A 26,866-nucleotide genomic window follows, 5' to 3' on the forward strand; every position below is an offset into this window, starting at 1 on the left:
AGTCAGGTAAATATCCCCAATATGTAGCATAGGTCTCTAATAGGCAGGTAAATGTACCCAATATGTAGCATAGGTCCCCAATAGTCAGGTAAATATCCCCAATATGTAGCATAGGTCCCCAATAGGCAGGTAAATGTCCCCAATATGTAGCATAGGTCCCCAATAGGCAGGTAAATATCCCCAATATGTAGCATAGGTCCCCAATAGGCAGGTAAATATCCCCAATATGTAGCATAGGTCCCCAATAGGCAGGTAAATGTACCCAATATGTAGCATAGGTCTCCAATAGGCAGGTAAATATCCCCAATATGCATGATAGACAGGACCCAGCGTTAAAAAAATATATAAATACCAGTACTCTCCTATGTACCCCACTGCTCTGATTAGGCGCCTGCTCGATTCCGTCTACTTCTGGCACAGGCGCGTGACGTTGTCGTCTGTGCTGTATACGGAGGGCCGCAAGTCTTCCAGAGTGGCAGCGCATCGCCTTTACTCGCCGCCTCGTCCTTCCGCCCACGATTACAGGGCCCACCGGCATTGAACTGTCGTCTGCTAAGCAGGACAGGCAGCGGCGACAAAAACACCCGGCGGGCCGGATAAGAATCCTCGGTGGGCTGCATGTGGCCCGCGGGCCGTAGTTTGAGGATAGATAATAGATAGATGATAGATAATAGATAGATAATAGATAATAGATAGATATTAGATAGATAATAGATGATAATAGATAGATGATAGATAATAGATAGATAATAGATATTAGATAGATAATAGATGATAATAGATGATAATAGATGATAATAGATAGATAATAGATAGATGATAGATAATAGAGAGATAATAGAGAGATAATAGATGATAATAGATAGATGATAGATAATAGATAGATGATAGATATAGATAGATAATAGATAGATGATAGATAATAGATACAGTGCCTACAAGTAGTATTCAACCCCCTGCAGATTTAGCTGGTTTGATAAGATGCAAATAAGTTAGAGCCTTCAAACTGCAAACGAGAGTAGGATTTATGAACAGAAGCATAAATCTTACAAACCAAAAAGTTATGTTGCTCAGTTGAATTTTATTAAATTTTAAACATAAAAGTGTGGGTCAATTATTATACAACCCCTATGTTTAATATTTTGTGGAATAACCCTGGTTTGCAATTACAGCTAATAATCGTCTTTTATAAGACTTGATCAGGCCGGCACAGGTCTGCGGAGTTATCTTGGCCCACTCCTCCATGCAGATCTTCTCCAAGTTATCTAGGTTCTTTGGGTGTCTCATGTGGACTTTATTCTTGAGCTCCTTCCACAAGTTTTCAATTGGGTTAAGGTCAGGAGACTGACTAGGCCACTCCAACACCTTGACTTTTTCCCTATTGAACCAGGCCTTGGTTTTCTTGGCTGTGTGCTTTGGGTCGTTGTCTTGTTGGAAGATGAAATTACGACCCATCTTAAGATCCTTGATGGAGGAGCGGAGGTTCTTGGCCAAAATCTCCAGGTAGGCCGTGCTATCCATCTTCCCATGGATGCGGACCAGATGGCCAGGCCCCTTGGCTGAGAAACAGCCCCACAGCATGATGCTGCCACCACCATGCTTGACTGTAGGGATGGTATTCTTGGGGTCGTATGCAGTGCCATCCAGTCTCCAAACGTCACGTGTGTGGTTGGCACCAAAGATCTCGATCTTGGTCTCATCAGACCATAGAACCTTGAACCAGTCTGTCTCAGAGTCCTCCAAGTGATCATGAGCAAACTGTAGACGAGCCTTGACATGACGCTTTGAAAGTAAAGGTACCATACAGGCTCGTCTGGAACGGAGACCATTGCGGTGGAGTACGTTACTTATGGTATTGACTGAAACCAATGTCCCCACTGCCATGAGATCTTCCCGGAGCTCCTTCCTTGTTGTCCTTGGGTTAGCCTTGACTCTTCGGACAAGCCTGGCCTAGGCACGGGAGGACACTTTCAAAGGCTGTCCAGGCCGTGGAAGGCTAACAGTAGTTCCATAAGCCTTCCACTTACGGATGATGCTCCCAACAGTGGAGACAGGTAGGCCCAACTCCTTGGAAAGGGTTTTGTACCCCTTGCCAGCCTTGTGACCCTCCACGATCTTGTCTCTGATGGCCTTGGAATGCTCCTTTGTCTTTCCCATGTTGACCATGTCTGAGTGCTGTTCACAAGTTTGGGGAGGGTCTTAAATAGTCAGAAAAGGCTGGCAAAAGAGATCTTTAATCCACACATGTGAAGCTCATTATTCTTGGTGCCTGAACTACATCTTAATACTTTAGGGGGACCAAACATAATTCTTGTGGTTTGAGGGGTTGAATAATAAATGACACTCTGAATTAACTTTTAAAGTTTTTAAAAAAAACAAAAAACAAAAACAAAAACAAAATTTGCTGCAGTGCATTTCCCACTTCCAGGCTGATCTACAGTACAAATGTCACAATGCCAAGTTAATTCCGCATGTGTCAACCAGCTAAATCTGCAGGGGGTTGAATACTACTTGTAGGCACTGTATATAATAGATGATAGATAATAGATAGATAGATAGATAATAGATAGATGATAGATAGATGATAGATAGATAATAGATAGATAGATAATAGAGAGATAATAAATAGATGATATATAGATAGATAGATAATAGATAGATGATAGATAATAGATGATAGATAGATAGATAGATAGATAATAGATAGATAGATAATAGAGAGATAATAAATAGATGATAGATAGATAGATAGATAGATAATAGATAGATGATAGATAATAGATAGATAGATAATAGATAGATGATAGATAATAGATAGATAATAGATGGTAGATAATAGATAGATGATAGATAGATAATAGATAGATAGATAATAGAGAGATAATAAATAGATGATAGATAGATAGATAGATAATAGATAGATGATAGATAATAGATAATAGATGATAGATAGATAATAGATAGATAGATAATAGAGAGATAATAAATAGATGATAGATAGATAGATAATAGATAGATGATAGATAATAGATAGATAGATAATAGATAGATGATAGATAATAGATGATAGATAGATGATAGATAATAGATAGATGATAGATAGATGATAGGTGATAGATAGATAGATAATAGATAGATGATAGATAATAGATAGATAATAGATAGATGATAGATAGATGATAGATAATAGATAGATGATAAATAATAGATAGATAATAGATAGATGATAGATAATAGATAGATGATAAATAATAGATAGATAATAGATAGCTAATAGATAGATAATAGATAGATGATAGATAGATGATAGATAATAGATAGATAATAGATAGATGATAGATAATAGATAGATGATAGATAGATAATAGATAGATAGATAATAGATAGATGATAGATAGATAGATAATAGATAGATAATAGATAGATGATAGATAATAGATAGATAATAGATAATAGATAGATGATAGATAATAGATAGATGATAGATAGATAGATAATAGATAGATGATAGATAATAGATAGATAATAGATAGATAATAGATAATAGATATATAATAGATAGATGATAAATAATAGATAGATAATAGATAGATGATAGATAATAGATAGATGATAAATAATAGATAATAGAGAGATAATAGATAGCTAATAGATAGATAATAGATAGATAATAGATAGATAATAGATTATAGATAGATGATAGATAGATGATAGATAGATAGATAGATGATAGATAATAGATAGATAATAGATTATAGATAGATGATAGATAATAGATAGATAATAGATAGATGATAGATAATAGATAGATAATAGATAATAGATAGATAATAGATAGATGATAGATAATAGATAGATAATAGATAGATGATAAATAATAGATAGATAATAGATAGATGATAGATAATAGATAGATGATAAATAATAGATAGATAATAGATAGCTAATAGATAGATAATAGATAGATGATAGATAGATGATAGATAGATGATAGATAGATAATAGATAGATGATAGATAGATAATAGATGATAAATAATAGATGATAGATGATATATAATAGATAGATGATAGATAGATAGATAATAGATAGATAATAGATAGATAGATCATAGATAATAGATAAGATATTGTTCCAAAAATGAAGTATTTCTCCCAGAAAATTATTGCAATTACACAGGTTTTCTTATACACATGTTTATTTCCTTTGTGTGTATTGGAACAACACAAAAGAAACAGAGAAAAAAAGGCAAATTGGACATAATTTCACACAAAACCACAAACGTGGGCCTGACAAAATTGTTGGCACCTTTCCAAAATTGCGAGTAAACAACTTTGTTTCCAGCATGTGATGCTCGTTCACACTCACCTGTGACAAGTAACAGGTGTGAGCAATGTGAAAATCACAGCTGAAACCAGATAAAAAAGAAGTTTCCTCAATCTTTGCATTGTGTGTCTGTGTGTGCCACACTAAGCATGGAGAACAGAAAGAGGAGAAGAGAACTGTCTGAGGACTTGAGAACCAAAATTGTTGAAAAATATCAACAATCTCAAGGTTACAAGTCCATCTCCAGAGATCTTGATGTTCCTTTGTCCATGGTGCCCAACATCATCAAGAAGTTTACAACCCATGGCACTGTAGTTAATCTCCCTGGACGTGGACAGCAGAGAAAAATTGATGAAAGGTTACAACGCAGGATAGTCCGGATGGTGGATAAGCAGCCCCAAAGTTACAAAGAAATTCAATCTGTCCTGTGTTCTCAGGGTGCATCAGTGTCAGTGCGAACTACCAGTTCACATGTGAATGAAATGAAACGCTATGGCAGTAGACCCAGGAGGACCCCACTGCTGACACAGAGACATAAAAAAGCTAGACTGCAGTTTGCCAAAATGTACGCGAGTATACCAAAATCCTTGTGCGAAAGCATCTTGTAAACAGATGAGACCAAGATAGAGCTTTTTGGTAAAGCACATAGTTCTATTGTTTACCGAAAACAGAATGAGGCCTACAAGGAAAAGAACACAGTACCTACAGTCAGATATGGTGGAGGTTCAAAGATGTTTTGGGGCTGTTTTGCTGCCTCTGCCACTGGGTGCCTTGACTGTGTGCAAGGCATCATGAAATCTGATTACCAAAGGGTTTTAGGTGGCAATGTAGTGCCCAGTGTCAGAAAGCTGGGTTTGCGTCCTAGGTCATGGGTCTTCCAGCAGGAGAATGACTCCAAACAGACTTCATGAAGCACCAAGAAATGGATGGAAACAAAGTGCTGGAGAGATCTAAAGTGGCAGCAATGAGTCCCGATCTAAATCCCATTGATCACCTGTGGAGAGATCTTACAATTGCTGTTGGGAGAAGACGTCTTCAGATATGAGAGACCTGGAGCAGATTGTAAGAATCGTCCAAGATCCCGGCTGAGAGGTGGAAGAAGCTGATAGTTATAGGAAGCGATTGATAGCAGTTATTTATTTCAAAGGGTGCAACAAAATGTTATGTTGAAAGTGCCAACAACTTTGTACGGTCCATTTTTGGGGTTTGTTATGATATTTTGTCCAATTTTGCTTTTTTTTCTCTGATTTTTGTGTTGTTCCAATACGCACAAAGGAAACAAACATGTGCATAACAAAACAGGTGGAATTGTGATAATGTTCTGGGAGAAATACTGCATTTTCTGGAACAATTTCAAGGGTGCCAACACTTTCGGCCATGACTGTGAATATAGATAGATAATAGATATTAGACAGATGATAGATTTCTGTTCTCTATATGATGTTGTGGGGTTTTGGATTTGGGTTTGCGCCGTTGATGGTTTTATCTATGATATAACCTTATGGCCGCATCTTGTGTTTCGTCTTCCAGAACCGTCATCTCTGCCATGAAAGCCTCACAACCGGAGAGGACGCCGCTGTTCAAGAAAGAGTCCAATGGCCGTGTGTACCGGATCCCCTCGCTCCTCTACATCGCCGCGGAGAACATGTTCCTGGCGTTCGCAGAGAAGCGTAAGAGTGAGAGCGATACTGAGGCGGAGATCCTGGTCATGAGGAGGGGGATCTACAAGACCGGATACGTGTCTGTAAGTTTACTGCGGATGTCTAACAGGCAGCGCCGGCTGTCACCCGGCATCTCACAAATGCCCGTCGTCCTATAGGGTGTGTAGACTTCTTAAAGCAACTTTTTGGCATTGCTTTAATGCTCTAAAATGAAACCTGCAGCGGCTTTACAAACAGTCCTGATTAGTGTTGAGCGAGTATGTTCTGTTCCGAGTATGCTCGGGCCGAGCTCCGAGTATTTACAGCTGCTCGGTGATATGGTTGAATCGCTGCCGTGTGCATGATTTGCGAATGTTTGACAGCTTTATTACATGTGAGGAATGTCTATTTCTATGTCTATTTCTTACACATTCCTCCCATGTAATAAAGCTGTCAAACAGTTGCAAATCATGCACACGGGAGCGATTCAACCACATCACCGAGCAGCAGTAAATACTCGGAGCTCGGCCCGAGCATACTCAGACAGAACATACTCGCTCAACACTAGTCTTGATTAAGCATCTCCTACTGTTCTGTGTGCATACAGCACCTGTGCAAAATGACGTGTCACCATGGTAACATACAGGGTCAGGTGTAGACAAAATAAGCCCTGGGCAAAAGTTTAAAGGGGGCCCTAAATTCTGAGATATTGCAGCATCACACTCAAACATTTAGTTTGCATTTACCTGCAGACCGTTAAATGAGCGCGAATGACAATATTGAAGTTGTTGTTGCTTGTTTCCCGCTGCCGGGATTTATAAATGTGGATACTAGAGAAACTCACAGTGAATGTTACACACACATATATATATACATATATATATATATATATATATATATATATATATACTCATAGCACATACTCACACATGTAAACACAGAGCACACAAATGTATACACAGCACACATGCATACACCGAGCACATACACACACATGCATACACAGAGCACATACACACACATACATACACAGAGCACATACACACACATGCATACACAGAGCACATACACACACATGCATACACAGAGCACATACACACACATGCATACACAGAGCACATACACACACATGCATACACAGAGCACATACACACACATGCATACACAGAGCACATACACACACATGCATACACAGAGCACATACACAGAGCACATACACACACATGTATACACAGAGCACACGAATATATACATATGGTACACAAATATACTTATAATTCTCAACTGGTGCATATTAAATGTTAAATGAGACAAAATAACTCACACCTGAGGATGCTAGTAAGGGTAAATCGCCACCCATAAAGACTCAAAAAAGAAAAAAACCAATAAAGATCACCCAAAAGAATGTTTCTTAATATAAAAGACAAATTTTATTGTATGAATATAAAATGCAAAATGCAATACACATGCTTGACAAAAATGGTGCAAATATATACACTATAAAAAATCCATCGTAATGTAGGACCGACGGGGTCCGTTCTGTGAGAATCACAACAGCTCAGTGGCCATGTGCACTGTCATTAAGTGACTCACCTAGCCATACTAGAGTCCAAGTAAATGTACAAGTATTTAACCCCTTAAGCCCCGCGGGTGGTTTGCACGTTAATGACCGGGCCAATTTTTACAATTCTGACCACTGTCACTTTATGAGGTAATTACTCTGGAACGCTTCAACGGATCCCCCTGATTCTGAGATTGTTTTTTCGTGACATATTGTACTTCATGATTGTGGAAAAATTTCTTCGATATCACTTGCGTTTATTTGTGAAAAAAACGGAAATTTGGCGAAAATTTTGAAAATTTTGCAATTTTCAAAATTTGAATTTTTAAGCCCTGAAATCAGAGCGATATGTCACACAAAAGAGTTAATAAATAACATTTCCCACATGTCTACTTTACATCAGCACAATTTTGGAACCAAAATTTTTTTTTGTTAGGGAGCTATAAGGGTTAAAAGTTGACCAGCGATTTCTCATTTTTCCAACAAAATTTACAAAACCATTTTTTTTAGGGACCACATCATATTTGAAGTCACTTTGAGAGGTCTTTATGACAGAAAATACCCAAAAGTGACACCATTCTAAAAACTGCACCCCTCAAGGTGCTCAAAACCACATTCAAGAACTTTATTAACCCTTCAGGTGCTTCACAGGAATTTTTTGAATGTGGAAGAAAAAAATGAACATTTAACTTTTTTCACAAAAATGTTACTTTAGACCCAATTTTTTTTATTTTCACAGGGGTAACAGGAAAAAATGGACCCCAAAATTTGTTGTGCAATTTCCCCTGGGCACGCAGATACCCAATATTTGGGGAAAAAATACTGTTTGGGCGCACGGCAGGGCTCGGAAGGGAAGGAGTGCCATTTGACTTTTTGATTGGAAAATTTGCTTGAATAATTAGCGGACGCCATGTTGTGTTTGGAGAGCCCATGTGTGCCCAAACTTTGGAGCTCCCCCACAAGTGACCCCATTTTGGAAACTAGACCCCCCAAGGCACCTTTCTAGATGCATAGTGAGCACTTGGAACCCCCAGGTGCTTCACAAATTGATTCGTAACAATGAAAAAGTGAAAAAAAAAAAACACTTTTTCATTTTTATGAATCAATTTGTGAAGCACCTGAGGGTTCCAAGTGCTCACAATGCATCTAGATAGGTGCCTTGGGGGGTCTAGTTTCCAAAATGGGGTCACTTGTGGGGGAGCTCCAATGTTTGGGCACACAGCGGCTCTCCAAACGCAACATGGTGTCGCTAACAATTTGAGCCGATTTTCCGTTAAATTTGTTAGAGGACACCATGTTGCATTTAGAGAGTCCCTGTGTGCCCAAACATTGGAGCTCCCCCACAAGTGACCCCATTTTGGAAACTAGACCCCCCAAGGCACCTATCTAGATGCATAGTGAGCACTTGGAACCCCCAGGTGCTTCACAAATTGATTCGTAACAATGAAAAAGTGAAAAAAAAAAAAAAATTTCATTTGTATGAATCAATTTGTGAAGCACCTGAGGGTTCCAAGTGCTCACTATGCATCTAGATAGGTGCCTTGGGTGGTCTAGTTTCCAAAATGGGGTCACTTGTGGGGGAGCTCCAATATTTGGGCACACAGCGGCTCTCTAAATGCAACATGGTGTCCGCTAACAAATTTAACGCAAAATTGGCTCAAATTGTTAGCGACACCATGTTGCGTTTGGAGAGCTGCTGTGTGCCCAAACATTGGAGCTCCCCCACAAGTGACCCCATTTTGGAAACTAGACCCCCCAAGGCACCTATCTAGATGCATAGTGAGCACTTGGAACCCCCAGGTGCTTCACAAATTGATTCGTAACAATGAAAAAGTGAAAAAAAAAACACTTTTTCATTTTTATGAATCAATTTGTGAAGCACCTGGGGGTTCCAACTGCTCACTATGCATCTAGATAGGTGCCTTGGGGGGTCTAGTTTCCAAAATGGGGTCACTTGTGGGAGAGCTCCAATGTTTGGGCACACAGGGACTCTCTAAATGCAACATGGTATCCGCTAACAAATTGAATGGAAAATCGGCTCAAATTGTTAGCGGACACCACATTGCGTTTGGAGAGCCCCTCTGTGCCCAAACTTTGGAGCTCCCCCACAAGTGACCCCATTTTGGAAACTAGACCCCCCAAGGCACCTTTCTAGATGCATAGTGAGCACTTGGAACCCCCAGGTGCTTCACAAATTGATTCGTAATAATGAAAAAGTGAAAAAAAAAACACTTTTTCATTTTTACGAATCAATTTGTGAAGCACCTAGGGGTTCCAAGTGCTCATTATGCATCTAGATAGGTGCCTTGGGGGGTCTAGTTTCCAAAATGGGGTCACTTGTGGGGGAGCTCCAATGTTTGGGCACACAGGGACTCTCTAAATGCAACATGGTATCCGCTAACAAATTGAATGGAAAATCGGCTCAAATTGTTAGCGGACGCCACATTGCGTTTGGAGAGCCCCTCTGTGCCCAAACTTTGGAGCTCCCCCACAAGTGACCCCATTTTGGAAACTAGACCCCCCAAGGCACCTTTCTAGATGCATAGTGAGCACTTGGAACCCCCAGGTGCTTCACAAATTGATTCGTAATAATGAAAAAGTGAAAAAAAAAACACTTTTTCATTTTTACGAATTAATTTGTGAAGCACCTAGGGGTTCCAAGTGCTCACTATGCATCTAGATAGGTGCCTTGGGGGGTCTAGTTTCCAAAATGGGGTCACTTGTGGAGGAGCTCCAATGTTTGGGCACACAGGGACTCTCCAAATGCAACATGATATCCGCTAACAATTTGAGCCGACAATTTGTTAGCGGATATCATGTTGCATTTGGAGAGTCCCTGTGTGCCCAAACATTGGAGCTCCCCCACAAGTGACCCCATTTTGGAAACTAGACCCCCCAAGGCACCTATCTAGATTCATAGTGAGCACTTGGAACCCCAGGTGCTTCACAAATTTATTCATAAAAATGAAAAAGTGTTTTTTTTTTCACTTTTTCATTTTTACGAATCAATTTGTGAAGCACCTGGGGGTTCCAAGTGCTCACTATGCATCTAGAAAGGTGCCTTGGGGGGTCTAGTTTCCAAAATGGGGTCACTTGTGGGGGAGCTCCAAAGTTTGGGCACAGAGGGGCTCTCCAAACGCAATGTGGTGTCCGCTAACAATTTGAGCCGATTTTCCATTCAATTTGTTAGCGGATACCATGTTGCATTTAGAGAGTCCCTGTGTGCCCAAACATTGGAGCTCCCCCACAAGTGACCCCATTTTGGAAACTAGACCCCCAAGGCACCTATCTAGATTCATAGTGAGCACTTGGAACCCCAGGTGCTTCACAAATTGATTCATAAAAATGAAAAAGTGTTTTATTTTCACTTTTTCATTTTTACGAATCAATTTGTGAAGCACCTGGGGGTTCTAAGTGCTCACTATGCATCTAGATAGGTGCCTTGGGGGGTCTAGTTTCCAAAATGGGGTCACTTGTGGGGGAGCTCCAATGTTTGGGCACACAGGGGCTCTCCAAACGCAACATGGCGTCCGCTAACAATTTGAGCCGATTTTCCATTCAATTTGTTAGCGGACACCATGTCGCGTTTGGAGAGCCCGTGATGTGCCTAAACAGTGGAGCTCCCCCACAAGTGTCCCCATTTTGGAAACTATACCCCTCAAAGATTTTATTAAGGTGTATAGTGAACATTTTGAACCCAGAGGTACGGCACATTATTTGTTTACATTAGGTCATCATATTGAATAAGTTGTCATTATTCTTGAGCGCAAGTGCTCGCTACTTGAGTTTGCATCGGGTACTCAGGTATGCACCATGTACAGCGTGTGCTCGAGTGACATGCTCGAGTCCCTGCTCCGCATGTTTCACGGTTATTATACACCCAAAAAAAACCATGCGGGGATCGCTCGTGCATGGCAGGCAATCCCCGTAAAGTTTTTTGGCCGCGAAGCATATGGGGCAGAGACTCGAGCATGTCACTCAAATACCCACGATACTAAATGCATACCAGAGCACCCGATGCAAACTCAAGTAGCAAGCACTTGCTCTCAACACTAGTCGCCATATCGTCATCTTTTTTTCTTACTTTTGAAAAAAATCCCAACCCCAGCCCTAACCCTAGCACAACCCTAGCCCCAGCACAACCCTAGCCCCAGCACAACCCTAGCCCCAGCACAACCCTAGCCCCAGCACAACCCTAGCCCCAAACCCAGCCCTAACCCTAGCCCAATCCTAACTCAAGAGTTTATTTTTGACGCCGTTCCTTGTGCGGTATAAGTGATTAGACGACTTTATTCTTCGGGTCGGTGTGATTACAGCAATGCCAGAATCATATGGGGTTTTTATGACTGACAGCTGTCACACACTAAAAGACGCATTTTTTGTAAAATCTAGTTTTTGCATCGCCATATTTTGAGAGCTATAATTTTTCCAGATTTTGGCAGACAGTCATGTGACGGCTCGTTTTTTGCGGGATGACTTGACGTTGTTATTGGTGCCATTTTCAGGCACGTGACATTTTTTGATCGCTTTCTATTCCGATTTTTGGGAGGCAGAATAAACAAAAACCAACAATTCAGGAATTTTTTTTTTTTTTTTTTTTTTATTCTGTTCCGCGTGTGGTAAAATTGATGAGGCAGCTTTACTCTTCGGGTCAGTACGTTAACAGCGGTACCACATTTGTATCATTTTTCTATGTTTTGGCGCTTATACACAATAAAAGCTATTTTATAGAAAAAAATATTTTTTAGTATCGCTTTATTCTGAGAGCTATAACTTTTTTATTTTTCGACTGATGGAGCTATATGGCGGCTTGTTTTTTGCGGGACGAGATGACGTTTTCAGCGGTATCATTTTTATTTATATGCGTCTTTTTGATCGCGTGTTATTCCACTTTTTGTTTGGCGGTATGGTGATAAAGCATTGTTTTTTGCTTGTTTTTTTTTTTTTTTTTTTTACCGTGTTCACTGAAGGGGTTAACTAGTGGGACAGTTTTATAGGTCAGGTTGTTCCGGACGCGGCGATACCAAATATGTGTACTTTTATTGTTTTTTTTTATTTTTTTTATAATAATATTTATTGATGGGTACATTATATTTTTATTTTTGGTGTATTATTTTTTTTATTTTTTTATAATATTTTTGCACATTTTTTTTTTTTTTTTTTTTTTCCACTTTCACACAGTTTATACACTTTATTACTTTGTCCCACTCTGGGACTTTCACTTTTTTTTTTCTGATCGCCTGCATGGCACAGGAATGGAGCACCATCCCTATGCCATGAAGGCTGTCAGAAGTGCACAGTGTGAAGATTGCTTGGAGATGCACTGCGCATGTCCATGCAATCTTCCTGCTCTCTGGTGACCCGGATGTTGTCATGACGACATCGGGTCGTCATGGCAACACCCGGGAAGCCTTTGCAGACTGCGCTGGAAGCCGGAAGAGGAGGTGAGTATCGCCGATCACCTCCCCTTGCCCCCGCAATGCCGCGATCGACTTCGATCGACTTCGATCGCAGCATCGCGGGGGTTAATGTGCTGGGAGCGGTGCGTGACCGCTCCCTGCACATAGTACCGGGTGTCAGCTGTGACAATCAGCTGACACCCGGCGGCGATCGCACCCGCACAGCCTGTGTGCGCGCGCGATCGCGATGACGTACTAATACGGGTCTGGCTCTTAAGTCCCAGGGCACAGACGCGTATTAGTACGTCAGATGTTATTAAGGGGTTAAAGATGTCCAGGAAAATAATACTGGTCTATAGTAAACAGTTCATTGAATAGTCACCAAATAGTTAAGCATCAAACTATCCACAAGAGATAGATGTATGGACAATTAATTCATACCTGGACATAGGACCGTATGGTGTGGGAGCTCACAGAGGGGCCACGCGTCCACCCCAACGCGCGTTTCGGCGCTGCCTTCTTCAGGGGGCGTAAACCATCTCAGGAGGTGTGTCTCTTTAAATGATAGCCCAGCCAATGGGTGAAGATGGGAGGACCATGAGTGATGCATGTAGCGTCGCGGTTGCCGGGTAGACCCGTGACGGCGTCATGCGGCGGATCACGCGGAAGTCACGTGGGCCCATGTGACTCCGCAGGTCCTTGCAGGTAGACGCCAAAGACTACGGGGCGCTGTGCCAGCCCGCGAAGCGCATGCATGCAGGTCCTAATGGCCCCAAACACTATCCCAGTGCTCAAAGAATGCAGTACATAAACGGCATACCCCCCAATGTTACATGTCACCTTTATCACAACTCATACAATGCGATCAGAAGGTCAGTTTAGCAATACATTTAAATCTGGATAATAATACATTATCATATAAAACGCAATATATCAGATATGTTATAATTAAGAGAAAAGTTTCATACATTAACCAACCCAAAGACAACATGTACATACTTTATAATGTCTTCATTCACATGAATATAGATAGTTAACATATCAGTGTACGGACAATAGCTCACATATAATAAAAATGACATACATCACAACCACTACAGTCCTCACACCTAAATTATCCATACATGTGAAGTAGTCATTATGGGGTCCGAAATGTATATATAGACATGCACTACATCCCACAAGAATGTAAGTGTCCCTGTAGGGGAACGTGTGCGCACCCACAAATATAGACAATATATATATATATATGGTACACAAATGTATACACAGCACACAAGCATACACAGAGCACATACACATGCATGTATACACAGAGCCCTTACACACGCATGGATACACAGAGCACATATACACACATATATATACAGACCACACAAATATGTATACATGTAGCACACAAATGTATGCATAGAGCACACGTGCATACACAGCACATATATACACAGAGCACATACCAACACGTATACACAGCATAAATACACACATGTATACATAAAACACATATACACTTACATATGTATACACAGAGCACATACATACACACACATGTATACACAGAACATAAATTGTCAGGCAAAAGGTATTTTTGCCCGAGTTTTAAAAAATGAGAGATGTTTTAAAAAAGGAAAAAACCCCACCCCCTATCTGTTTGTAAGTGAAGACATAGAACTCACTTTTGCTTTTCCCCAAACCAGGAATTTTTATGACCCGCCATAAAACCTCAGTCCAGGGCAAGCGCTGGTACAAACCGGAAAATCCCTCCAAAAAATCCCATTGTTTAATTGTACAAACGTTTTATGCCAATTTTAATCACGCACAGGTCTGACAGAAACATCGGAACCACGTTTTTTGAATGCTCACCTTTTTCCCATTACAATAGTATAACTTGCATAACTGAGGAATGACCGGGAACTGAGATAATGGATTCTGAGCTTCTGAGCGTCATAGAGGTTTCATATTTAATATCTATCTTCATGAATATTGCTGACGGTCAAGATGATGTCTCCCTCTTGGATGTGGGACCCCCCCACACCAAGATATGGAATCTGAAGGATTTTTTAGGTCTTCTGCAGCTGGGTGGGCTCGCAAAGCCGAGCCCCCTTGTAAGGTAAATAAGGGGTGTTCCCCAGAGTTTTGGCTGCTTGCTAAAAACCAGATCGGCCATTTTTCAAGCCATTCCAACCAGGGACGCAGACGCATGCACTACACGCTGCGTGAAGGAATCAAGTCTAATTTCCGGGGAGCCGTCCCCCCCACAGAATCTGAGACCATCACCTTGTGAAGCAGGTTTTGCTATTACTTATCCCTTTTATTTTAATAACTGTTTATGCATACATGTAAATTGTCTCCTTTATAATATCTTGTATATATTTTGTAAACACTGCCCACCTTTTGGGAGTAAATCATTAATTATTTACCAGTTTCTTTCTTCTTGTCCTATGTCGAGCAAACACGTTCCTCACCCGCTAATTCACGTTACCTACCAGGTACCCGATCCACCTGTTAAGCGATCGGTGGTGGCAGTATACCAGTATTTATGTGATATTGTGGTTTGAGGGTGGCTGGTCGGAGGTATATATACGTTCCTGGAAGGAACTGGTGGTATATATACGTCCTGTCACATCACGTGCCGCAATAGTCGACATAAATTAGAGCAGCTGCACCCGTGCTTATCCTCTGTCAGTACCGTGTTTGACCAGCAGGATAAGGGGGCGCCAGAGAGCTGCAAGGTCTGACCCAAGAGTGGGTGTTGTTTTCATGACAAATTGGTGGCAGCGGTGGGATCATAGGACATTAGTGATCTGGTTTGAGCAATCATTCCTCTCACTAAAAACTTGCACAAAAGTTTTGAAGATCGAACTCAGTGTTTATTAGATCTGAGACAATACTGTATGTGTATCAGTTACCCCTACCCTTCTTCTTTTTTTTCTTTTCTATTCTTATTTTGGTGATCATGGTCGTAGTTGGGGAGTCCTGGTATCACCAGCAGAAAAAGGACACTCTTACTGGAATATGTATAATCAAAGGCATTGACCCCCACGGCAAAAGCAAAGAACAAATGATTTCTGAACTGTTACAAGGTGCTGCAGAGCCCGTCCGACAGCAGAGCCCTGATGAGGGGGCGGCCAGCCAAGGCCCGGATGGCGCTGCTGCAGGGGTCCAACCTGTGATTGCCAGCCATACCCGCAACCAGGGTAGTGTGGACCCCCACCTGCAGATGGCCTTGGAGGAGCTCGCCACAGACAATCATGATGGACGACTGCAGCTGATCCTGGAATTCCAGGAGCGGGCTGAGCGACAAGCCCAAGCTGACCGAGAGGCTGCTGAGCGACAAGCCCAAGCTGACCGAGAGGCTGCTGAGCGACAAGCTGACCGACAACACCAGCTGGAGCTAGCCCGGATTCAGAAGGAGTCGCCCTCTACGCAGACCCGTGAGTCCAACAGTGCCAGCTGCTTTAAACCTCGTCCTGAGCACTTCCCTGTGATGGAAAAGGATGGGGACTTGGACACATTTCTGCGAGGCTTTGAAAAGGCCTGCAGGCAGTATCAGCTGCCCATCGACCAATGGGCAAGATATTTGACTCCAGGGCTCCGAGGAAAAGCTTTGGAGGTGTTTGCTTCCCTCCCTCGAGAGCAGGATGGAGACTATGAGGCCGTCAAGCAGGCCCTGATAAAAAAGTACCAGCTGACTCCGGAGGTTTACCGGAAAAAATTCAGAACCCTCCAACGTGGACCACAGGACACCTACCGTGATGTGGTAGACGGGCTCAGAACCAACTTTGAGCAGTGGATCCAAGGACTGTCAGCGACCACCTTTGAGCAGCTAAAGGACCTGATGGTGAAAGACCAGTTCCTGCATCTGTGTCCGACTGAGGTACGGCAGTTCGTGATGGATCGGGAGCCACCTGATGCCAATAAAGCAGCGCAGATCACAGACACCTACGAGGCCAACCGGAGACCAGAGGTGCGGAAGCCGGTCGTCGCCAGCTGGAAAGGGGGTAAGCCATCAACCACCATCCCTGCCCCTGCCAGCCGACCTTCCGGAGGCCTTTTTCCCGTTGCCAAGGCCCTGCCTGCATCCGATGCCCGCAGGTGTTATTCCTGCAACCAGACTGGTCATCTCAGCGCCACTTGCCCAGAGAAGCAGAGGAAGAACCCCCCATCCAAGGCCCCAGGGCCTAATGCCTCAGTTCTTTTGGTGGGTGGGCCGGTTGGGAGGGCCTGTGAAAACTTTCAGTCTGTCAGGGTGGGGAACACTCTCACTGTAGGCCTCAAGGACACTGGGGCCGAACGAACCCTCATCCGACCCGAACTGGTGTCCCCTGAAGCGCTTATTCCAGGAAAGACCCTGACTGTCACTGGGATTGGGGGCGTCCGATGCCCCTTGCCCATGGCCCGGGTTTTTATTGATTGGGGTGCGGGGAGTGGGGTGAAGGAAGTGGGAGTATCCAAAAACCTACCTGCAAATGTTTTGTTGGGAACTGATTTGGGGAGGATGTTTGCTTATTATGTCCCTAACACCCCTCCCCGCTCTGATACGGTTGGTAAGGTTAATGCTGATAATGTGAATGTCAATGCTTTACATGATGATGATGATGATGTTGTTGTATTGGAAGGTGCAGGAGAACTCAGCCATGTCACTCTGTGGGGTGATGTTGCTGAGGATCCCCTAGCAGGAGCAACGGTCAGTGCCAAGGGTAATGGGGAGAGGCACGAGGACCATGGCGCAGGTGATGCTGTGCCAGTGACCAGTGTCACAACAGATGGTGACCTGGCTGATAGTCGCTGCCCCATACGTAGCACTGTGCCTGAGGTAATGGAGGATGATGGAGAAGTAGTTCTCATGGCCTCTCAGGCTAATGAGACGGTGTTATTCCCCGGGGAGACGGCCTATATAGCCGCTGTTACCCGCAGTCAGAGTGCCCAGAACGCAAGTAACGCCCTGCCTTCTGGACCCTCCTCGAACAGAGGAATAACTGAATCAGGTATGGACCCAGAGCCGGTCCCAGAGGGTCCCAGTGAGGACGTGGCCTTAACCTCACTTCTGGCTTCCTCCAGCCAGGAGTTTCAGGCAGCTCTGCACTCAGATGCTAGCCTGGAGACGTTATGGAGCCTCGCGGAGAAACCCACCTCCGAGTCGGATAAGGAGAGGGTATTCTGGGACCAAGGGAGGTTGTACCGGGAGACAGTTCCCTGTACGCCCCAACAGGAGTGGCTGAGGGAAAGACAGCTGGTCGTCCCCTACCAATTCAGGGATGAGTTGTTGCGGATCGCCCATGAAATTCCACTCGCTGGACACTTGGGGGTCAGCAAAACCAAGGCCCGGCTGTCTCATCACTTTTATTGGCCCAAAATGAGGACAGATGTGGTGAACTACTGTCGATCCTGTACCACGTGTCAAAGAGTGGGAAAGTCAGGGCCGGCCCCCAAAGCCCCCCTGATCTCTTTGCCAGTGATAGAGGAGCCTTTCCAGAGGATTGCTGTGGACATTGTGGGACCAATGGCCATACCCAGCAGCTCTGGAAAACGATTCATCCTTACCGTGGTAGACTATGCTACCCGGTATCCGGAGGCGGTAGCCCTGTCCTCAATTAGGGCGGATAAGGTGGCGGACGCCCTCTTGGCCATCTTTTCGCGAGTAGGATTTCCCTGGGAGATGCTTACCGACCAGGGGACTCAGTTCATGTCACGCTTAATGGAGGCCCTATGTAAGAAAATGCAGGTGCAGCATTTGGTATCGAGTGCGTATCACCCACAGACCAATGGTTTGTGTGAGCGATTCAACGGTACCCTCAAACAGATGTTAAAAATGCTGGTTGAGACCCAGGGTCGCGACTGGGAGCGTTACCTCCCACACCTGCTATTTGCTTACAGAGAGGTTCCACAGGCCTCGACGGGGTTCTCCCCCTTTGAGCTCCTGTATGGCAGGCGTGTCCGAGGACCCCTTGGGTTGATAAGGGAATTCTGGGAAGAAGAGCCGAGCTCCCCAGGAGTGTCCATCGTGGAGTATGTCATGCGCTTCCGTGACAAGATGCAGACCTTGACGCAGTTGGTGCATGACAACATGGCGCAAGCCCAGGCTGACCAGAAGCATTGGTACGACCAGAACGCCCGAGAACGGACCTACCAGGTGGGTCAGAAGGTGTGGGTGCTGGTCCCCGTACCAAAGGACAAGCTTCAGGCGGCCTGGGAAGGCCCGTACGTCATTCACCAACAGCTCAACCCGGTCACCTACGTGATCACACTTGACCACGAGCGGGGTAGGCGGAAGGCGTTTCACGTTAATATGATGAAGGCTCATCAAGAACGTGGAACCTGCGTCCTACCGGTCTGCAACCTGCCAGAGGATGGGGAGGATGACCCCCTCTTGGACATGCTCGCCCAAGCGAAGGCCAGCGGGTCCCTAGAGGATGTAGAGCTAAGCGACTTGCTATCCGCAGACCAGAGGTCTCAGATGCAAGCAGTGCTGAAACCCTTCCAAGCAGTGTTCACCAACCTGCCTGGCAGGACTCAAGTGGCGGTCCATGAAGTGGACACCGGGAATCATGCCCCACTCCGGCGGACAGCCTATCGAATCTCCGACGAGGTGCAGCATGTCATGCGCCAGGAGGTCGAGGAGATGCTGCAGTTGGGGGTGATTAAGCGGTCCAAGAGCGCGTGGGCCTCACCTGTAGTCCTGGTGCCTAAGAAGGACCGGACCACCCGGTTCTGTGTGGACTACAGGGGGCTCAACGCTATCACCGCCTCTGACGCACAACCAATGCCACGCATTGAGGAGCTGCTGGAGCGGTTAGCCAGCGCGAGCTATCTCTCCATTATGGATTTGAGTCGGGGATATTGGCAGATTCCCTTGAGCCCCGGGGCCCAGGAGAAGTCCGCCTTTATCACCCCCTTCGGATTGTATGAATCCACGGTCATGCCCTTTGGCATGAAAAATGCCCCTGCCACGTTGAAGCGAATGGTCAACCACCTGCTCCAGGGACTGGAGAGGTACGCAGTAGCGTACCTGGATGACATTGCCATCTTCAGTCCCACCTGGGAGGATCACCTCGAGCATCTGCAGCAGGTGCTCGGGCGCATTCACCAGGCGGGCTTGACCATCAAGCCGGGAAACTGCCAGATGGGCATGAACGAGGTCCACTACCTGGGGCACCGGGTAGGTGGGGGTACTCTGAAGCCAGAGCCTGGGAAGGTGGACGCTATCGTGTCCTGGCCCACCCCCAGGACCAAGAAGCAGGTGCAGTCCTTCTTGGGCACCTCAGGGTACTATAGACGCTTTGTGCAGGACTATAGTAGCCTTGCGAAGCCCTTGACAGACCTCACCAGGAAGAGCCTACCCCATTCCGTCAAATGGACGGATGAATGCGAGGTGGCCTTTAGGGCTTTGAAGACTGCCCTGAGCAGCTCTCCTGTACTAAAGGCGGTCGACGGCACACGGCCACTCTTAGTACAGACCGACGCCAGTGAGTTTGGCCTCGGTGCTGTACTCAGCCAGGTCGACTCGGGGAACCAAGAACACCCCGTGTTGTACCTAAGCCGGAAACTGCTGCCGAGGGAAGTGGCCTATTTCACCATAGAGAATGAGTGCCTGGCCATTGTATGGGCCCTCAACCGCTTACAGCCTTACTTGTACGGGCGCCCCTTCACTGTCGTGACTGACCACAACCCCCTGAGTTGGCTGCACACCATGTCAGGTGCCAACGGAAGGTTGTTACGCTGGAGCCTCACCCTCCAGCAGTACGACTTTACCGTTCAACACCGCAGGGGCAGCGAGCATGGCAATGCCGATGGGTTGTCCCGGCGAGGGGAGCCTCCAGACATACGCTTGGAGGAGTACCAGAAGGTCCTACCTCCATAGCGCAGTCAAAAAGGGTGAGGTGTCAGGCAAAAGGTATTTTTGCCCGAGTTTTAAAAAATGAGAGATGTTTTAAAAAAGAAAAAAAAAACCACCCCCTATCTGTTTGTAAGTGAAGACATAGAACTCACTTTTGCTTTTCCCCAAACCAGGAATTTTTATGACCCGCCATAAAACCTCAGTCCAGGGCAAGCGCTGGTACAAACCGGAAAATCCCTCCAAAAAATCCCATTGTTTAATTGTACAAACGTTTTATGCCAATTTTAATCACGCACAGGTCTGACAGAAACATCGGAACCACGTTTTTTGAATGCTCACCTTTTTCCCATTACAATAGTATAACTTGCATAACTGAGGAATGACCGGGAACTGAGATAATGGATTCTGAGCTTCTGAGCGTCATAGAGGTTTCATATTTAATATCTATCTTCATGAATATTGCTGACGGTCAAGATGATGTCTCCCTCTTGGATGTGGGACCCCCCCACACCAAGATATGGAATCTGAAGGATTTTTTAGGTCTTCTGCAGCTGGGTGGGCTCGCAAAGCCGAGCCCCCTTGTAAGGTAAATAAGGGGTGTTCCCCAGAGTTTTGGCTGCTTGCTAAAAACCAGATCGGCCATTTTTCAAGCCATTCCAACCAGGGACGCAGACGCATGCACTACACGCTGCGTGAAGGAATCAAGTCTAATTTCCGGGGAGCCGTCCCCCCCACAGAATCTGAGACCATCACCTTGTGAAGCAGGTTTTGCTATTACTTATCCCTTTTATTTTAATAACTGTTTATGCATACATGTAAATTGTCTCCTTTATAATATCTTGTATATATTTTGTAAACACTGCCCCCCTTTTGGGAGTAAATCATTAATTATTTACCAGTTTCTTTCTTCTTGTCCTATGTCGAGCAAACACGTTCCTCACTCGCTAATTCACGTTACCTACCAGGTACCCGATCCACCTGTTAAGCGATCGGTGGTGGCAGTATACCAGTATTTATGTGATATTGTGGTTTGAGGGTGGCTGGTCGGAGGTATATATACGTTCCTGGAAGGAACTGGTGGTATATATACGTCCTGTCACATCACGTGCCGCAATAGTCGACATAAATTAGAGCAGCTGCACCCGTGCTTATCCTCTGTCAGTACCGTGTTTGACCAGCAGGATAAGGGGGCGCCAGAGAGCTGCAAGGTCTGACCCAAGAGTGGGTGTTGTTTTCATGACATAAATATATACATATGTATACATAAAACACATATACACTTACATATGTATACACCAAGCACATACATACACACACACACACAGACATATACACAGAGCATAATACACACATATGTATACATAAAAACATATACACTTACATATGTATACACAGAGCACATACATACACACACATGTATACACAGCATAATACACACATATGTATACATAAAAACATATACACTTACATATGTATACACTGAGCACATAAACACACACACATCTATACACAGATTCCACCACTCACGGTGTCCTATGGACGCTGTGACTGACAGCTCTGTCGCCCTATGGGATTGAGGTGTTATGCGCTGTGCAGAGGGACCCAGAAAGACTGGCACCAAACCAACAAAGGCGCAGCCACAGATGCACTTGGCACAAGCTGCCAAGCTGGCGAGCCCTTGAGGGCCGGGAATACTTTTCACCCAGCTCCCAGTGATGGAAGGGGGTCTTTGGCAGAGCCCTTCCCAGGCCCGCTTTCGCCGGACAGATAGTGTCTGGTGACACAGTTGGTGCTTAGTCCGGAACCAGGTTAGTACCTCTGCAAGAAACCCAGGAAGTGAAACCAGAAGAGAAAATGAGAAAACCCCTGAAAAGATAGCAAAACTAATGCTAGCATCACTCACCACTACAGCACATAGGAACTGCAATAAACAGCAAAGCACTGAGCAGGGAGCAGGGTTAAATAGCCCACCTAATGATAAGGTGTTGCATACCTCCCAATCATCCCTTGACAGCAACTCCCTGCTAGTTTGCACAGCAGAATGTAAACAATCCCACCACTGCCTAGTTCCAGACATAACAGCGTCCTTCTTTGTCTGGGCAAGACAGCGTCCCATCTTCCCCGGGCAGAGAAATCAGTGAGAGACACGGTTTCCCGCGTCCTCACACATCCTACAACACCAGCACGCGATGCTTCATAAGATTGGGACAGTTTTCCTGCACGCATAGTGGCTCCGCCTCCAGGGTCAGGATAATGGTGGCTCCTTCGACTGGAGTAGCGTAGCACTGGACCTGCTCCATTCCCAGATGGGAGCACAGAACCACAATTCCTAACACGAGGGCTTGCTGAGCTGTCAGGATTGTGAGTGACACATTGAGTAATGACTAGAGTTAGAGAGAACATATACACACGTATGGCGCACAACACACACACACAAGTATACACAGAGCACTACACAGAGCATACACACATGTATACACAACATACACACACATATACAAAGAGTATATACACACATATGTATACACAGAACACATCCACACATGTATACACAGAGCACACATGTATACAGAGAGAAAACACACACATACACAGAGCACATACACACATGTACAGTATACACAGAGCACATACACATGTATACACAGATGACATACATACATACATGTATATATAGAGCACAGACACTATGACATATGTATACACAGACCACACACACACATATATACAGAGCACATACACACACCTAATGCATTCACAGAGCACACACACATGTAAACACAGAGCACATACACACATGCATACAGAGAGCATATACATACATACACATAAAGTACAAATACACACATATGTATACACTGAGCACATATGCACATGTATACACAGAGCACATACATACACATGTATACGGTTTTAACTGAACCCTAACACTCACACGGGGATGAAGAAACTAGGGGAGATGTTAAACCTGCACACCACAGGTTTGTATGCAGATTAGGTAAATACCTAACCTGACCCTGATTAAAAAATTATGCAATGGTGCCCCCACTCAATGTCGGCCGACCCTGAGTGTCCTTAGCTACATCCTCAACTATGCACATAGTGTAACCCAAAACCACAACAATAGAACGTGGTGGACACAGACAGAGGATGAGACACAGGACTAAAGACATGTTCACACAGTCATGAATGAAACACTGAAGGAAAAGAAAGGAACCCAAAAAGACCTTTGGTATAAGTGAAAACTCTCAGACCCTGGAAGTAACAAAATAGGAAAACAGTTGAGAAGGAGAAAACGCAAACAAACCTCAGGAAAAGAAATAGATAAAACCTCAGCAAGATAAACCTTCACTGGGTAGCTGGGACTCCAAACATCCAACTTGGAATATAGACAGCAAAGACTGAATGTGCCAGTAGAGTATAAATAACCCCTCAAAAGATGTGATAGGACAAACCAAAATGAGGAACTGAAAACACAGAAGAAACACAGGCTGTGGTCAAACAGAGAGGCAAACCAACCCACAGCCAGAGATCACCGGATCAAGTCCTGGAGCCGAGCCATGACATATACACAGAGCACATACACACACCAAATGTATACACAGAGCACACACATACAGACATGTATACACAGACCACATGTACAGATATGAATACACAGAGCACATACACATATATATACACAGAGCGCATATAGACATGTATACACAGAGCACATACACATATATATACACAGAGCACATGCACACACATGTATACACAAAGCATATACAGACATTTATACAGAAAGCGCATGTACACACGTATACACAGAGAGCATACACACATGTATACACAGAGTGCATACATATACACATGTATACACAGAGCACATACATACTGTATGTATACACAGAGCATACACATATGTACACACAGACCACATACTTACATGCACACGTATTGCAGGGATTCCACTCTTTGGAAGAGGTTGAGGTAGGTACAGGCAGCAAGGTCTTAAGTCAAAACAGGAAGATTTATTCAAGTCCATAAACTTCCTCAGAAAATAAACTGCCTTTCTCCGGCATAAATGGTATAACATAAAAATAAACAGTTCCACAACAAGTATGGGCTCACCCATTTACAATTATATCCACGCAACTCAGCAAAGGATCACAGGTCTTTCTACCTTCACTTACAGACCAAGACTGAGGCAGCTCATCTGCCTTTAAACAGGCTGCAAAGCCTGGATAGGAGAATGGGAATGACCAGTCCGGCCCAGCTTTCGTCTCCAGGTCCTACAGTGGCTTGTGAAAGTATTCATCCCCCTTAGCATTTTTTTGTTTTGCTACCTCACAACCTGGAATTTCACTGTTTTTTTTTGAGGGTTTCCATCAGTTCATGTAAAGAACATGCCTACAACTTTGAACATTTGTTTTTCTTTTTATTGTGAAGCAAACAACAAATAGGACAAAATAACTGAAAACTTCAGTGTGCATAACTATTCACCCCCCTAAAGTCAGTACTCTGTAGAGCCTCTTTTTGCACCAATTACAACTGAAAGTCGCTTTGTATAAGTCTCTATGAGCTTTCCACATCTGGCCATTGAGATTTTTGCCCATTCCTTAAGGTATAACTGCTCCAGCTCCTTCAGGTTCAATGGTTTCCTCTGGTGAACAGCAATCTTCATGTCTGACCACAGATTCTCAATTGGATTAAGGTCTGTGTTATGTTCTGCTACCAAAGCTAAGGAAAGAGAGGAGATCTGTCCCTACTATAAGACTCAGCTGAATCCCTACGATGTAACAGGGAACCTGATCCTGCGATCAGACCTGCTAAAGTCCTAATCTAGTCTGTACGAAGACCTATAGATGTGGGGAGGGAATCCCTACAAGTACTAAGGACTGGGAGGAATATGGGACACCTCCTAACAGAAATAGTAGCAGACAGACGAACAAACAAAATAGATAGAACATAGAGGTCCGTAGACCAAGCAAACTAACAGAGCTAGATACAGAGCACAGGCTAGCTAGAAAGTAGATATACAATGAAGTCCAGCAAAGCCAGAAGGGCGGAGCAGGATTAAATAGGCCAACAAGGTCATGTGACCAGCAAAGGAAAAAAAAACCTAACAGCAAGGTTCTAACAGTCTGGGCTTTGACTCGGCCACTCCAAAACATTTACACGTTTCCCCTTAAACCACTCGAGTGTTGCTTTAGCAGTATGCTTTGGGTCATTTTCTTGCTGGAAGGTGAACCTCCGTCCCAATCTCAGATCACTGACAGACTTAAAAATGTTTTGCTCAAGAATATCCCTGAATTTTGCACCATCCATCTTCACCTCGACTCAGACCATGTTCCCTGTCACTGCTGCCGAAAAAATCCCCACAGCATGATGCTGCCACCACGTTTCACTGTGGGGATGGTGTTCTTGGGGTGATGAGCTGTGCTGGTATGTCGCTAGACATTTTGGTCTCATTTACCACAGCACTTTTCTCCATACATTTGGGGAGTCTCCCACATGGCTTTTGGCAAACTCAAAATAAGCCTTACAATTTTTTGTGTGTAAGAAAAGGCATTTTTCTGCCCACTCTTCCATAAAGGCCACCTCTATGGAGTGTATGGCTTATGGCTTATTGTAGTCATATGGACAGATCATCCAGTCTCTGCTTGGGAACTCTGCTGCTCCTTCAGTGTTACCTTTGGTCTCTGTGCTGCCTCTCTGATTAATGCCCTCCTTGCCCGGGCTGAGAGTTTTGGTGGGCGCCCTCTCTTGGGAGGTTTGTTGTGGTACCATGTTCTTTCCATCTGATGATAATGGATTTGATGTTGCATTGCGGGATCAGCAGAGATTGGGAGATTGTTTTATAACCCAACCCTGACTTGTATTTCTCAATAACTTGTCCCTGACTTGTTTGGAGATCTCCTTGGTCCTCATGGTGTTGTTTGGAGATCTCCTTGGTCTGTATGGTGTTGTTTGGAGATCTCCTTGGTATTCATGGTGTTGTTTGGAGATCTCCTTGGTCTGTATGGTGTTGTTTGGAGATCTCCTTGGTATTCATGGTGTTGTTTGGAGATCTCCTTGGTCTTCATGGTGTTGTTTGGAGATCTCCTTGGTCTTCATG

General features: G+C 44.2%; 2 protein-coding genes across 2 annotated transcripts in view; both read left to right on the forward strand.

Moving 5' to 3' along the window:
* LOC141190620 (sialidase-3-like) overlaps nt 1-26,866 on the forward strand; it is a 101,398-nt gene that overhangs the window by 8,799 nt on the left and 65,733 nt on the right. The window contains exon 2 of the mRNA XM_073661238.1: nt 5,857-6,070. Within this exon, the coding sequence (XP_073517339.1) occupies nt 5,873-6,070 (198 nt within the window). The 5' untranslated portion in view covers nt 5,857-5,872. The remainder of the gene's footprint in view (nt 1-5,856; nt 6,071-26,866) is intronic.
* LOC141240475 (uncharacterized) lies at nt 6,197-25,075 on the forward strand. Its single transcript, XM_073668655.1, has 3 exons — nt 6,197-6,244; nt 16,123-17,469; nt 24,944-25,075. Exons 1-3 carry the CDS (start codon nt 6,197-6,199, stop codon nt 25,073-25,075), a joined length of 1,527 nt encoding a protein of 508 aa, XP_073524756.1.

Source organism: Phyllobates terribilis, unplaced genomic scaffold, assembly GCF_046119375.1.
Source record: "Phyllobates terribilis strain yellow unplaced genomic scaffold, ASM4611937v1 Scaffold_2__4_contigs__length_985480577, whole genome shotgun sequence".
In the NCBI taxonomy this organism is placed as follows: domain Eukaryota; kingdom Metazoa; phylum Chordata; class Amphibia; order Anura; family Dendrobatidae; genus Phyllobates; species Phyllobates terribilis.

Excerpts from the sequence above, each read along its gene's own strand:
- LOC141240475 (XM_073668655.1), top strand. The coding sequence starts at position 6,197 with ATGAAACCTGCAGCGGCTTTACAAACAGTCCTGATTAGTGTTGAGCGA. Across the intron at positions 6,245-16,122 it reads TCCTGATTAGTGTTGAGCGA|GGTAGTGTGGACCCCCACCT; the intron begins GTATGTTCTGTT and ends ACCCGCAACCAG. Across the intron at positions 17,470-24,943 it reads CCCCTCCCCGCTCTGATACG|ACCAAGACTGAGGCAGCTCA; the intron begins GTTGGTAAGGTT and ends CTTCACTTACAG.